General features: G+C 36.9%; 1 protein-coding gene across 3 annotated transcripts in view; it reads left to right on the forward strand.

Annotated features, from left to right (window-relative positions):
* Atp9b (ATPase phospholipid transporting 9B (putative)) overlaps nucleotides 1-15,152 on the forward strand; it is a 244,536-nt gene that overhangs the window by 24,530 nt on the left and 204,854 nt on the right. For all 3 annotated transcript variants that reach the window (XM_048806674.1, XM_015499591.2, XM_048806675.1), the window contains one exon: nucleotides 946-1,054. In XM_048806674.1, the coding sequence (XP_048662631.1) occupies nucleotides 946-1,054 (109 nt within the window). Of the gene's footprint in view, nucleotides 1-945; nucleotides 1,055-15,152 lie in introns of those variants that run through there.

Raw genomic sequence — 15,152 nt, forward strand, 5'->3', positions numbered from 1 at the left:
TTCTTTTTTTTTTTTTTTGTACTGGGGATTAAATCAAGGGTGCTCAACAACTGAGCCACATTCCTGGACCTTTTTAAATTTTGTTTTGAGACAGGTCTTGCTAAGTTGCTTTTAGGGCCTTGCTAACTTGGTGAGGTTGACTTTAAACTTGTGATCCCCCACCTTAGCTTCCTGAGCACTGGGATTACAGGCCTGTGTCATCGTGCCCAGCCAGTGTTTTCTTATTTCTAGCATAGGTTGAAGCTAGGTCATCAGGAATATGCAGCCTGTTGATGAGGTTTCTTTAACTGGGGAGGTGGACTTATTGGGAGATACACAGGCAGTTTTTCAAAGAGGAGGTCATCATTAGGCTGGGTTGTGGTAATGTCAAAATTTTGTTTAGAGAACATCCAATTCGGGATGCAGATTTTCACTTGAAGATGGAAAAGCACTGTAACTGCACCTGTACTTCATTGCATTTGTTGGGAAGCTGATTAGTGTGGGTGTTATGGCTGGAACCTTCTCCTCCTCCTAAATACTCTGATCCTGCTGGAAAGATTCCAGTGAGGAAATTGCTCTAAGGTTTTCATGTCAGTCATTGTTAATGTGCTGTTTGAATGCCTGAGTGTTCTAAATGTAATTCATGGCTTTCCTGAAGATCGCTTCTTTGTTTCTCTTTAGGTTACTGAGTATTTTCTGTTATATGTGTTGGAATACATATAATACAAATTTAAACATTTTTTTTGGGTACCATAAGGGCTATAACACTTTTACTGGGTGTTATATTCCCTTTGTAGTGCCTTTGTTGTTTCTTTTTGTCTTGTTTTCACTTATTTTACACTTCAGAGAATAATATAAATTGGAAAAGTAATAATAAATAGTACAAAATAATCCCATGCTTTTTTTTGTTGTTGTTGTTGTTAAAGTTCTATTTTCTAAAATACTTTATTTTATTTTGTTTTATAGGGATTTGTCTTGGCAGTTACTATCACACGGGAAGCAATTGATGAATTTCGGCGTTTTCAGCGAGATAAAGAAGTAAATTCACAACTATATAGCAAGCTTACAGTAAGAGGTTAGCAAGATATTTTTAATCCTATTTAGCATTCCCTAATGTAATCATCATTTTATACTTAAAACATGTCCTGATTCTGGTCTTGAAAATAGTGTTATGTGATATCTGATTTTTTTTTTTTTTTTTTTTTAATATCTAACTCATGCAGTTTCACGGTGTTTTGTCTTGTTTTATTTTGCAGTTCTGGGGATTGAACCCAGGCTCTTACACATGTTAAGTGAGTGCTTTATCACTGAGCTATATACCCAGCTCCTAGGGTAGATTTTTATTCTAAATGCTTGGATGTATGTATGTGTTTGTTTATATATTTATATATGTATAAATTTATATTTTTATGTATTCACATAATCACATGTTCACATCAACATATCCATATACATATATATTAAAATTATATAATGTGCTCTATTTCAGTTACTTAGATACATGTGAGACTCAACTCATTTATCTAAAATTACCTTTGTATTATGTTGTTGTTATTTTTTTTTTTTCCAGTACTGGAGATTAAACCCACTGGGGCTCTACCATTGAGCTACACCCCCAGCCCTTTTTATTTATTTTTATTTTTCGGTGTGTGGGTAGGCAAGGTCTTCCTAATATCCCAGGTTGGCCTTGAATTTGTGGTCCTTCTGCCTTAGCCTCCTGAGTTGTTGGGGTTATAGCAGACCTGTGCTAATGTACCCAGCTTTGTATTATATTTTAAACACAGTCATAAAGATCAGACATCTGTACCATGAAGTTAAACTATACTTCAGTACAAAAGCAATTGAGCATTGGAAATAAATATTACGATCCAGTGTGGTAATGGGTGCATACATGTTGATTCTTTAACCTTCATTCGGGACATTAACCCGTTTTAACTTAAATTTTTAAAGAGCCTGTTTATCTGATTTTTAGTCCGTAGTTGAAAAAGAAGCCATATATTGGGAAGAGAATGAGGGAATCTATTACAAAAAAGTGTTGTGACAGTAGAAGAGTAACCATGATGCATTGGCAATGAGACACTGAAACACAGAAGGAGAATTTATAATAACCCCAAAGTCTGTTGAAAAATGAAATTCATAGTGGATTTTGTAACATTTCTGTATATGTGGACATGTATAATGAATTGCTTACCTGAAATAGTCCCTTAAAAAATTATCAATTTTAAACAGCTCATTGGGCTGTGTTTTAAAATTCATTCAGTTAAGCTGGGTATGATGGTGCATGCCTGTAATCCCAGTGACTTTAGATTAGAGACCTTGAGGCAGAAGAATTACAAGTTTCAGACCAGCTTCATCAGTATATCAAGCCCAAGTAACTTGGTGAGATCTTGTCTCAAATTAAAAAATAAAAAGGACTGGGGATAAAGCTTGGTGGTAAAGTACCCCACTGGATTTAGTTCCCCGTACCAAAAACAAACAAAACTAAAAGAACATAACCATCCACTTAAAATATATACTTCATTGATTTTTGGTATGTTCAGAGTGTTGTACAGATGTTTCTAAAACATTTGTAACATTTCAGAAAGACACCTGAATACATTAGCAATCATTCTTCATTCTCCTCCTTCCCTGCCCACCCCAGCCCCAGGACCACTATTCTACTTTCAGTGTCTGTGGTTTTTAACCTATTCTGGATATTTCATGTAAGTAGAATTATAAAGTATGTGATTTTTTTTGTCACTGACTTCTTTCATTTTACATGTTTTTAGGATTTATCCAGAATGAATCAGTACATAATTTTTTTTTTCTTGACAGGTAACATTCCATTGTTATGATAAACCACTTTTTGCTTTTTTATTCATCAGTGGATAGACATTTGAGGTGTTCTACTTTGTGACTATTGTAAATAACACTAATATGAACATTTGTAGACAAACTTTTGTGTGAACATTATAAAATTTCTCTTGGATATGTTTCTAGGAGTGAAATTGCTAGATTAGATGATAACGATGTTTAGCATTTTGAAGATCTACTGACCTATTTCTAGGTCGATTGTCCCATTTTACATTCCTACCAAATCTGCATGAAGGTTTCAGTTTTATGACATCTTCCTCAACACTTGTGTTACTGTTTTTCCATTTTTCTTTTGAAATTTTTTTTCTAGTTATAGATGGACATAATGCCTTTATTTTATTTATTTTTAAATAAATAATAAATGCTGAGGATGAACCCAGTACCTCACACATGAAATAGGTAAGCATTCCTCCACTAAACTACATTCATAGCCCCTGCTGTTTACCTTTCTTATTGTAGCCATTACTTTTTTGATTGGAGTGGGTGTGAAGGTAATATCTTGTGGGGTTATTGATCTGCATTTCCCTAATGACTAATGATGTCATATACTTTATTGGCTACTTGTGTATCTTTGGTTCAGATCCTTCACCCACTTTTTAAAAATTTTTTTCCACATGGTACTGGGAATTGAACCTGCAGTGTTCTACCTCAATCCACATCTCCAGCCTTTTTTATTTTTTATTTTGAGACAGAGTCTTGCTAAGTTGCCCAGGTTGGCCTTGAACTTGGGATTCTCCTGCCTCTGCCTTCTGAATAGCTGGGATTACAGTAGTGTGCCACCATACCTGACTTTCTTCACCCAATTTTTAACTGACTATCTTTTGGTTGCTGAGTTGTAAGAATTCTTTGGATTTTCTGAATTAAGTCCCTTGTTTTATGATTTACGATTTCAGATTTTCTCTCCCATTCTCTGGGCTGTATTTTTACTTTATGATAATATCCTCTGATACATAAATGTTTTTAAAATTTTCATGAAGTGCAGTTCATCTCTTTTTTCCATTGTTGCTTATGTTTCTGGAGTTGTATCAAAGAAACAATTGGTCAACCCAACTTCACAGTAACTTGTCTTCTTTATGATTTTAATCAATCTTACATTTAGGTCGTTTGTTCATATTCAAATAGTAGTTTTTGTATGCTCTGAGACAGGGGTCCACTTTTTTTTACATGAGTATCAAGTTATTCAGTATAATTTGTTGAAAAGACTTGTTATTTCTCCATTGACTTGAAAAATTATTAAAAAGCTTTAATGCTTGTGATGGTGGCATGGTGGAGAAAATACTAGTTCTAGAAAAGAAGAAAAACTTTAGCTTTAGTTTTTGGAAAAAAGAACCCCAAATGGCCTGGTAAATTAGGTAATTTGCAGGGTATGTTTGATAACATAATATAGGTCTTAGCTTATTTAAAAATTGTTTTAACTATGGCATTTGGACTTAGCAGAGTTTATTTCTGATATATTAATTGTATAGTTGAGAATAAGTGGAGTGTCAGTGAAAAGGGCATAGTAGGTAGTACCATTTGCTTGTCCTTCCACAGAACTATTGAATATCAAGCAGAAACCATTAAAACCGTTTTGGTTAGACCTCTGGAAAATACTCAGGTTTATGGCAGCCATGTGATTGCTGAATCCAGGAAAAGGTAACTTAAAAACTGGCATATAGTGTTTTTTCCTTTTTCCTGCAGTTAGTTGCCCTGGACCCAGACCCTCTCCAGTAAGTCTTGAAGGTGACAGTCTACATTTGTTTGCAGAACAGATTTATTTAATAAGAATGATGTATGTCCATCTAGCCAGTCTGTGGATGACTTGAGGCACTGACCCAAGATTTTGTTTAATCCACTTGGAACTCAGTACAGAAAAGCAGAAAACCAGCAGGCATTTCTCAAGTGTTTGGTAGCTTAATGACCAGGCTAATCCTGACACTAGAATGTCAAATGCCAGGTAGAAAAAAACTTGGGAGAGAATGTCTTTGAGAAATTTGGTTATTCAAAAGCACCTGTACAGGCTGGGGAATTTTTGAGAGTCACATGCAGGTTGAGAACTGGAGGAATGTCAGAAAAGACCTGAAAAGTTCTTTGGTCTTTGGTGGATCTCTGGGTTCAGTATAAGTAGAAGTAAAGGCTACTGCAAAGTTGTAAATGGCCTTAGCCCTTTGCTAGTTCCTGAAGGTGACCTGGAGTGTAGCACCAATCTGCAAACACCGAGAGGTTTTATTTTGTTTCTTCCCTCTCCCCTTCCTCATATTCAAAGAAATGTCTGTCAGAACAAATGCCTGACTGAATACAAGCTAACGGAAGGGAGACTTAAGAGATTATACTTGACAGAGAATATGCTCCTTACAAAACTTGAAAAACTTAGAAAAACCACTAAACAGCTATAGCGTATAGAAAGCTACAAAACTAACACAGAAGTGGGAGAAAATATCTAAACATCTTATTTCCAGAATTATAGATTGTCCAGTTTTCCACAGAAATTTATGAAGTATGTAAAGGAACATTCACAGAAGAAATTAATAGAGAAAATCTTTGAGGAAGTCGTGAAATTGGACAAGGAATTTAAGTCAGCTGTCTTCAAGTGTGCCCAAGGAACTAAAAGGAGCAATGGGGAAATGCTGAACAGAATAATACATCGAGGGAATGATGTATGGACAAGTAGAGAATATCAGTGAAGGTATAGAAAATTATATAAAGAATGCAAATGAATTCTGGAGCTGACAAGTATAATAAATGGCAAGAAAAACTCACTGAGGGTTTCAGTAGATTTGAGGAAGCTGAAGAATCAAAGACCTTGAATCTGAGTTAGTAGAAATGATTTGTTTTGAAGAACAGAACCAATGAAGAAAAAGGAGCATTCTTCAGAGACCCATGGAATAATGTGAAGTGTGCACCCGTTGTGTCAATGGAAGGAGAGGACAGAGGGAAAGGGAGAGAACAAGGAAGGAAGAGTGGCCAGGCACTTCCTCAGTTTAACCAAAGATATTAATCTGTCTATTCAGGATGTTCAGAGAGCCCCTAGAAGGCTAAACACAAAGAGATCCACTTCCAGATACATACACTATTGAAACTTGAAAACCAAGAGGATATCTTGAAAGGAGCAAGATAGAAAAGATCAATTACTGTGGTAACCTGGAACATCACAGAGACCTTGTAGGTCCGAAGGGAACAGGGTGCCATGTTTTAAAAACGATGAAGAAAAAATATTGTCAATCAAGAATCTGGTAAAAACACCATTTAAAAACTGATGGAGATCTTTAGACATTCCCAGATAAACAAAAACTGATAAATTTTTGGATATCTGATATTACCAAAAAAGTGAAAAGATGAACAACTTATAGAATTGGAGAAAATATTTATAAATCATGTGTGTGATTAAGGCCCAGTATCCAGAATATGTTAAGAACTCTTACAGTTCCACAACAAAAAGGTAACCTTTGTAAAAAATGTGCAAAATATCTAAATATGCATTTCTTCAAAGAAGGTACAGAAATGGCCAATTAGTACATGAAAACAATGCTGAGTTAATGTTATCAGTTCATAGGAAAAGGTACATCAGAACCACAGCAGGATACTACCACCCACCTGTCTTGAAAAAATTGTAAAATAACAGGGGCTGGAGAGCATCTTCTTTTTCCTGTGTTGCCCTGGACCCAGGCCCTCACCAGTAAGTCTTTTTTTTTTTTTTTTTTTTTTGAGAGAGAGAGAATTTTAATATTTATTTTTTTTGGTTTTTGGCAGACACAACATCTTTGTTTGTATGTGGTGTTGAGGATCGAACCCGGGCCGCACGCATGCCAGGCGAGTGCGCTACCTCTTGAGCCACATCCCTAGCCCCCTCACCAGTAAGTCTTGAAGGTGACAGTCTACATTTGTTTGCAGAACAGATTTATTTATTTATTTATTTTAGAAGATTTTTTTTTTTTTTAGAGAGAGAGAGAGAGAGAATTTTTTAATGTTTATTTTTTAGTATTCGGCGGATACAACATCTTTGTTTGTATGTGGTGCTGAAGATTGAACCCGGGCCGCACGCATGCCAGGCTAGCGCGCTACCGCTTGAGCCACATCTCCAGTCCCAGAACAGATTTATTTAACAAGAATGATGTATGTCCATCTAGCCAGTCTGTGGATGACTTGAGGCACTACAGAATTGCTTGTGGGTGTGTTTTCAGCAGCAGTGGAGAACATTTCTTGGTAATTCTGAAGCACATTTCTTGTAGAAAATTGGGAAAACGTTCTCTGCTGTTTTTTTTCTTTTTGAACTTTTTATTTTAAACATGCTAATAACCTGAAGATGCTTTGTTTGGAAGAATAAAATATTTTAAGTAGAATATTGATCATCCTGGAATGATTTTGAGTTGTCTCTGTTTTATTTCCTGATAAACTATTTATATAGGAATTATCTATATCTGTTGCTGTTACTTCGCTTCTTTTCTCCTTGTTTGTGACTGTTTTTATTATTTATCACCATCTCCTTTGATGCGATGCCAGATGCAGAATTGAGGAAGGGGAAATGGAGTAGACAATAGTCAGCAGGTCTTGGGAATTTCCGATGAGAAGGTCTCTAACTGTGTGCCCATTGGCATTTGGACTTGTGGAATCAGTGCTGTGTGCTTTTCCCTTTGCTAGGTCGAGGTGTATCAATTGTATCTTGACTGTAAGTGTCCAGTGGGCTAGAACTGATTCCTTTCTATGTGTATTTACTAAGGAGCTATATTGAGCTGAGAACCATGATAGTCTCATAAGGTTAAAACATGAATTAGTCCTCAACTTTGCTTTTTAAAGAGTTGATGCAGTCTCCTGTGCAGATAGGATCAATTTAGAGGGTGGTTGTTTGTTTTTATTTCATTTAGCCATAAAAAGTCTCAGCCGTACTAAGTTACTTCCTACAACTTGTGATGATTGTTTTTCAGTATGTCTTAGCTGTTTCTTTGGATAGTTCTGTCATTTCTTTTGACTCAGTTTAAAGTACTCAAACATAAGTGTGATAAGTCTTTGACCTTATTTAATTGCTTCGTGAGTGTGTGTGCACATGTGACTGTGAGAAGAGGATCTTCACTTGCTTACATGCTTCTTGTGTTCCAGTCTGCTTGTCAAAAGGAATGTTGTAGTACAGAAAGAGCCATCTTTATTTCTGTTTTAGTGTCTTTGATTCGTTTATGTCAACATCTTGTAATTGTACAAGTTGAATTAAAATCTTGGCTTTTTTACTTTCATATAAATTTTACACATTTCAATAAAAATTTGTTGTCTTTCAGTGAAGTTCACACTATTTACGAGTGATAATTACTCCTTAGAAATGCAAGCCAAGAGGTTTTTGAGTCCCTGACTAGTGCCTTTTGTGGAATGCTCAAGGAGTATGTACATTTCTAAGGGAAGTCAGAAAATGTAGGGGATTTTATGGTTTGCCACACTTTCTGCTTGTCAGACGGGCTTCTCTGTTGCCATCCTAAGGTACTCCAGTCTTAGCTGAGTTGGCTTATAAGGAATTGCTTGGGGACCAATGTGCTTGAAGTAATCAGAGTTGATTGCTGTGGTCCCCTGCTCAGATGCACACTGATGATCTTGCTTATTTTATTTCTCTACATCATCTCTTTGTTTGTCCACTTCTGTGACAGTTAAGACAAAATGGAAAAATGGATATTTAAAAACCACTTATACATGTTTTACGTAATCCAGCAGCACTCTGTTATCTGCCATTGTGCTTTGGTTTCAGTTCAGTGGTCCAAAAATATAATAGAAAATTCCAGAAATATAGAACTTACAAGTTTTAAATTACTTGCTGTTCTGAGTAACATAGTGAAGCCTGGCACTGTTCTGCTCTGTCCCTTCCTGATGTGAATGATGCTTTTATCCAGTATATCTGTACTGTGTATGCTCCTGGCCTAGTACCTGTCTCAGGTATCAGACTGTTGTGATTTTGCAGTGCTTAGGTTCAGGTAACCCTCATATTAATTAACCATGGTCCCCGAGAACAAGAGCAGTGATGCTGCATTTTGGACATGCCAAAGAGAAGCCATGAGAAGTTTCCTTTAAGTGAAAAAGCATAGATTTTCTACTAAGGAGGAAGAATGTATGTATGCCAAGATTGTGAGGATCTATGGTAAGAATGAATCTTCTCTGAAATTGTGAAGAAGGAAAAAGAAATTTGTTAGTGCTGCTTTCTCAGCTCAGACTGCAAGTTATGGCCCTAGTGTGTCATCCTTGCTTAGTTAAAGTGGACAAGGCCTTTAGTTTTAGGCTTTGGTGCTCCCCATAGTTTCTGGCATCCTGTTGTCTGGGAACATAGCCCCTATGGATGAGGGGCCAGCTGTGTAGTCAGAGTGCTGCTTCTATAAGTCTGGTTGGTTTTTCACGTCATGCCTTTCCTTGTAGTATACTCAAGTCATCCTTATTGTCTGTGTTTTGAGTGGTGAGCAGCATTTGACAAGGACCCATCCCTTATCTCATTCAGGAGCATTCAGTCTACATTATGGTATTTATGCCAAGTGCTTTATGTTTATTATCTCATTTTTGATTCTCTGTGGCTGGACCAAGGTAGATATGCATACCCTGGAGTGGACATGACATGGCTACTTAGGTTTAGATGTGTTTGTATGCTCATGGATGTATAGTTAGGTACTTAAATGGATATGCAAACTCAGTTACTACTGTTCTATTCTCAAGTCACCCTTAGAGGTCTGTATGAATTCATGTCTTCATGAAATGAACTTAAAAATTTTTAAGTTAAAAAAATGATCTCTTGGACATTAGGGCCTAGAGTATGTGAACTATAACTTCAAAAATGCTGATTTGCTAATATTATGAATCTTATAAGAGATAAGAATTTAAATTAGGGTGTAGACAAGTTTATCTTAAGCCACAATATTTCTTTAGGAAACTAGAAATTCTAGAACTATAACAAGTTCAATTTTGATCTCCAGTGCTTTTCATAGAATATAGGGTAGAGTTTCAGTTAGGGAATCTTTCAGTCTAATCTTTCAGCCTAATCTATCAACAATAATTGCTAAGTGGTATTTATTTCTAAGTGTTCTGTTAGCATAAATCTAAACATTTTATTGTATCAAGTAAGCTAAAGATGTTTCTCACCAAAAAGTCCTTCAATTTTAATCTCTTGCCTAATGTATTATAGTGGTATTGTAAATGATATTCTGAAGTTTTAATCAATGAATTACCCAGCACTGTTAAAAAATGAAGAACAAATGAGTTAAAGTCCTAAAATTCATCTTTCACATGTCGCCTTACTAAGATATTGTTGTATGTAGTGCTTGTTCTCCATGTAATTTTGGTAAAAATAGTGTCAATTCCTTTATTACCTTATAACATTAAATTGTAGAAGATGCAAGAATGTAATTCTTTTAAAAATAATTTTTTATACCTTTGTTTTTATTAATTAATTTATTTGTATGTGGTGCTATGGATCAAACCCAGTGCCTCACATGTACCAGGCAAGTGCTGTACCACTGAGCTATAGCCCCAGCCCAAGAATGTAATTCTTAATTCTTTATTCTCTTCTTTTTTGCTTATTTCAGTGATTTGAAGGAATTTTCCCATGGTTTATAAAGAGGGCTATTTTTTCTTTTAGAAGCACAGATCCTTTTGTCTGTGTGTGTACTTGCATTTCTTAAAAAAAAAAAAAAATGATCAAACTGCTGTTGTATAATTGTTATACTTAACATTATAGCCTCATCAGGTCTGAAGGTGTTCTTTCATATCGCGTCCAGTTGTATGATAGTACATCTTTTTTTTTTTTTTTTTTTTTTTTTTTAAAAGAGAGAGAGAATTTTAATATTTATTTTTTAGTTTTTCAGTGGACACAACATCTTTGTTTGTATGTGGTGCTGAGCATCGAACCCGGGCCACACGCATGCCAGGCGAGCGCGCTACCGCTTGAGCCACATCCCCAGCCCAGATAGTACATCTTAAGGGACAGCATTCTTTGATCTTTTATAGTCCTACATTTGGGTGGATGAGCATCCTTCATGCTCATCTAGCCTCAGAAACTAAACAAATGAGAAAATGAACCTTTACAAAATAATAATGTATACTGAATGCACCTGAATGAAATATTGGGATAGATTCTTTTCAGATGCTGTTTAGATCTCAAGCCATAGACAATAAGGATGACTCAAGTATAGGAAAAGGCACTACATGAGATGATATAGGAAAAGCTGAGCATGCTTATACAAAAATTGCTTTGACTATATAATTTTCCCACTTATCCACAGGGATGTTACATTTTTGTTTCCTTGAACTCTACAGATGGTAGTAGACCACATCTCTTCATACTCTTCCCTCTTGGGGTATGTGTGCCGATAAATATACCCTCACTGTCCCTATCCCAGTGTCTTGGGTCACTAGAGTAGTCAGGTCTGTATCCCTAGCCTTCATCTAGTCATTAGCTGGGCTAAGCTGTTATTTTCCCAGCCGCTCTGCAATTCCGTTCCAGTCTGTCAGTGCCAGGCACAGCCTATTATCAACCCACTTTAACCTCCACCCCTACCACACCCCCAGCCCCCGCCCCAGTCCCATATTCCTTCTCCAGCCTATGCCCCAGCTCCACTTCCATCTCTATCCCTAGCTTCCCTAGCACCGCCCACCACCGACTCTACTTCCATCTCCACCCCCAGCCCCAGGTATAACATTCTGATCTTATGATAGCTGTCTGTTCTGGCCATCACTTTTTTTGACTGAAATAGGAAATGACCTCCTCACCACTCCTTCTTTCTATGCATTAGTCACAAAAATCCTTTTAAAAGGTGAATTTGAGGCTGGGATGTAGTTCAGTGGTAGAGTGCCTGCCTAGCTTGTACAAGACCACAAAAAGAGCTGAAATTGAAGCTGGGCATGGTGGTGCACACTTGTTATCCCAGTGACTGGGTTAGAGATGGAAGTGGAGTTGATGGTGGGGGGTGCTAGGGAAGCTCCTATAGTTATAAATCACCTTGGAGAAAATATCAAATTTTTGCTCCTAAACATTTGTTAGCAATAATCAAAATATGTTTTTAAATAATATTCTTTAGCGATAACCAGAATAATTTAAGAAGCCCAAACTAAACACAATCCATTCTTTTTTTAAAACTCATGCAACAAAAAATAAATTAGTTTTAAAAAGGACAGTGAAATCATAAAATATGCTATCATGGTAAGAAACATTTGAAGATTGAAGATAAAACTGAAATGTTATTCACTGGGTAAATTTTATTGGTCACTTCCCCTTTAAAATTACCTCACTAACTGTAGCAGGTTTACCATCTATGTAATCACCTCCTGTTCTCCACCCTCAACTGTTTTCTGAGGCCCCCTGTCCCTCCCTCCCCACCATATTTTGTTCTGGCCTCACATGTTGTCCACGGCTGTCTATCCTTCCTTTCCCACATGTGTTTGTTGTTCCATGGCCTCCTATTCTTCACTTTGGTGGCATTCATTGCTCTGGTGATTGGTTCTGCTTTGTGAGGGTGTATTACTGGAATCCTAGGCTAGAGGTTTTATACTGGGGGTCCAACAAATTAGATCTGGCCACTCACTCCCAGAACCAAACAGCAAAGGTTGTGGTGTAAAAGCATGAAAGAAACTTAAATCAGCGTAGCTACACTGGGAAGACTCAGGGACCTATCTTCCAGGGGCTGACAATGTCTTTGAGGCTTTAAAGAAAGGTGAATGGAGGCAAGGATTGGGGGTTTGCACAGCTGCCAGAATGGATGCTTTTGATTAGGTGTGGTCTGTCCATCATTCTCTCAAAATTGGTCAGGCAATGCCTTGTCCCAGATATTAAAGTTGAGGTCAGCCTTAGCAACTTGTTGGGACCCTGTCTCAAAATAAAATTTAAAAAAGGGGGGGGGGGGGACCAGGCATTCGGCTTAGTGGTAGATGGCCCCTGAGTTCAGTCCCCAGTACCCCTATCTTCATACTCAGACAATTGCTGTTGTCTGAGGGGTAGCTTCAACTCATCACAAGTGTTTATTGATCAGACCTTGTTCCTAGAATCCAAGGTGACTCAGAGCAAAGGAGGTGGATGCAAAATAGAATCAGATGAGAAATCTTGCATTCTGCTTTTACCCATAGGTCATTTGCAGTCAGAAATGAAGAGTCTAAGTCCTTTTCACTGCTTTTTTTCTCAGGAATAAGTAGAGTGGATGGTGCATAGTATGAATGATAAATAAATGAGGAATGTCCAGGTCAGATGTAAAAGTTTAGGTCTGGTTTGTGTGGCTAGCTGTCTAGCTGTTCAGTGCTCACACATATTCGTCTCCTGACACTCTTGCTACTTGACCCACTTAAATGAGTCCTTTTTATTTTATTTTATATTTTTAGATGTAGATGGACACGATACCTTTATTGTATTTATTTTTATGTGCTGCTGAGGATCAAACCCAGCGCCTCGTATATGCGAGGCAAGCGCTTTACCACTGAGCCAGAATCCCATTAGTCATTTTTTTAAACTGCTAATTTAGTGAAGATTTGTTATCTCATTCAGTTTTGTTTACTATAAAAAGTTTCATTGCTCATTTGTGATCTTTAATAAACTGTTTTATTACCTTTTGTTTCTTTTTGTATTTTTATCTTATTGAAATTTCTCTACTAAAAGAGTTTGCCTTTGCCACGTGGCAAATATTTTTATATTGTTGGACTTATTTTTTATGTCGTTTTTCTTGAGTATACAGAAATGTGTGATTTTTTTTTTTTTTTTTTAAAGATAGAGTGAGAGAGGGAGGGAGAGAGAGAGAATTTTTTTTTTAATATTTATTTTTTATTTCTCGGCGGACACAACATCTTTGTTTGTATGTGGTGCTGAGGATCGAACCCGGGCCGCACGCATGCCAGGCGAGCGCGCTACCGCTTGAGCCACATCCCCAGCCCCATGTGTGATTTTTATACATTTAATTTTTAACCTTTTCCTTTGTGGTTTTTACTTTAATCTGAGACCATCCATTTACTCCCAATGTGAGCAGTCATATTATTACCTCACTACACTTCTGTGTTCTCCTGGTTAGCTTTATCCTATTTGTGCTCTTGCATTTCAGGCATATTTTGCATGGAAAAGTAATCTTTTCTTTCCACGGTGGTAACTTAGGTGGCCATTTAGACACCACATTTAGAGTGTTCCAGGCCTATGAGCAGTGTGAGCTTGCCTAGCTCTCCTCTCCACTGCTTGGCCACGCGTGCTCACTCTTAAGTTCACGTGCTTTGGGTGATGGTCCTTGTATCTTGGATTTGACCTTCACTTTCTTCTACCTCCAATTACTTATTTATTTTTTCATTGTTTCTGTTTTTTTCTGAGAAACATGAAACATGAAATACACTAAGAGAGTATTCAGAGGTTTCTTTCTGCTCATGAGTTTGACCTGTGTCACAGACCCCCATAGCAGCTGCACAGCTGTCCTGCTCTCTCCCTTTGTTGATATCTTAGCTCTTTCCCAGAACTGGCCTCTATACCTGGTAGTCATAAAGAAGTAAGCCACTTTCATGTTGCTGTTATTGGACATTAGGGCAAGATGAGGACTTGGGGACAGTTCAGAACTCTGTTGGGCCCATGTCCCTTTCACTACTGTGTCACCACAGAAATGGATGGACATTTGAGTTTGTGTATGTGAGTAGGCCCATGGGAAAGGGAGACTGCATTTTGTACATTGTCTTGATTTTGGTGATTGAGAGTCTCAAGGAGCTGTTAAGTAAGAACCACTTATGTTTACAGAATTTTGTGTCTTAAACTCTAGTCGTTATTTTGGCACTTATCTCATTCACAGAAAATGGCTTAGAAATTTCTTTTATGTGTACAGGACAATCAAAAGTTTGAGGGAATGCCATATACTTTTTGTTAAATATTTTAACTTCTGAAATATTTTCAAGCCATTGTCATTTCCTGCTAATTCTTTATCTGATGAATGCAATAAGTTACTGTTAATCTTTGTTTCGGTGTTCAGTTCTGCATATTGGTTTGCATGGGCAGCTCTACCTTCTGGCAGCATTTGCACTATTAATTGGTGATTATATAGATGGTAAACCTGCTACAGTTAGTGAGGTAATTTTAGAGGGGAAGTGGCCAATAAAATTTACCCAGTGAATAACATTTCAGTTTTTATCTTCAATCTTCAAATGTTTCTTACCATGATAGCATATTTTATGATTTCACTGTCCTTTTTAAAACTAATTTATTTTTTGTTGCATGAGTTTTAAAAAAGAATGGATTGTGTTTAGTTTGGGCTTCTTAAATTATTCTGGTTATCGCTAAAGAATATTTTTTAAAACCATATTTTGATTATTGCTAACAAATGTTTAGGAGCAAAAATTTGATATTTTCTCCCAGGAGATTTATAACTCCCCCCCCCCCC

This window comes from Marmota marmota, unplaced genomic scaffold (genome assembly GCF_001458135.2).
Source record: "Marmota marmota marmota unplaced genomic scaffold, marMar, whole genome shotgun sequence".
Taxonomy (NCBI): Eukaryota; Metazoa; Chordata; class Mammalia; order Rodentia; family Sciuridae; genus Marmota; species Marmota marmota.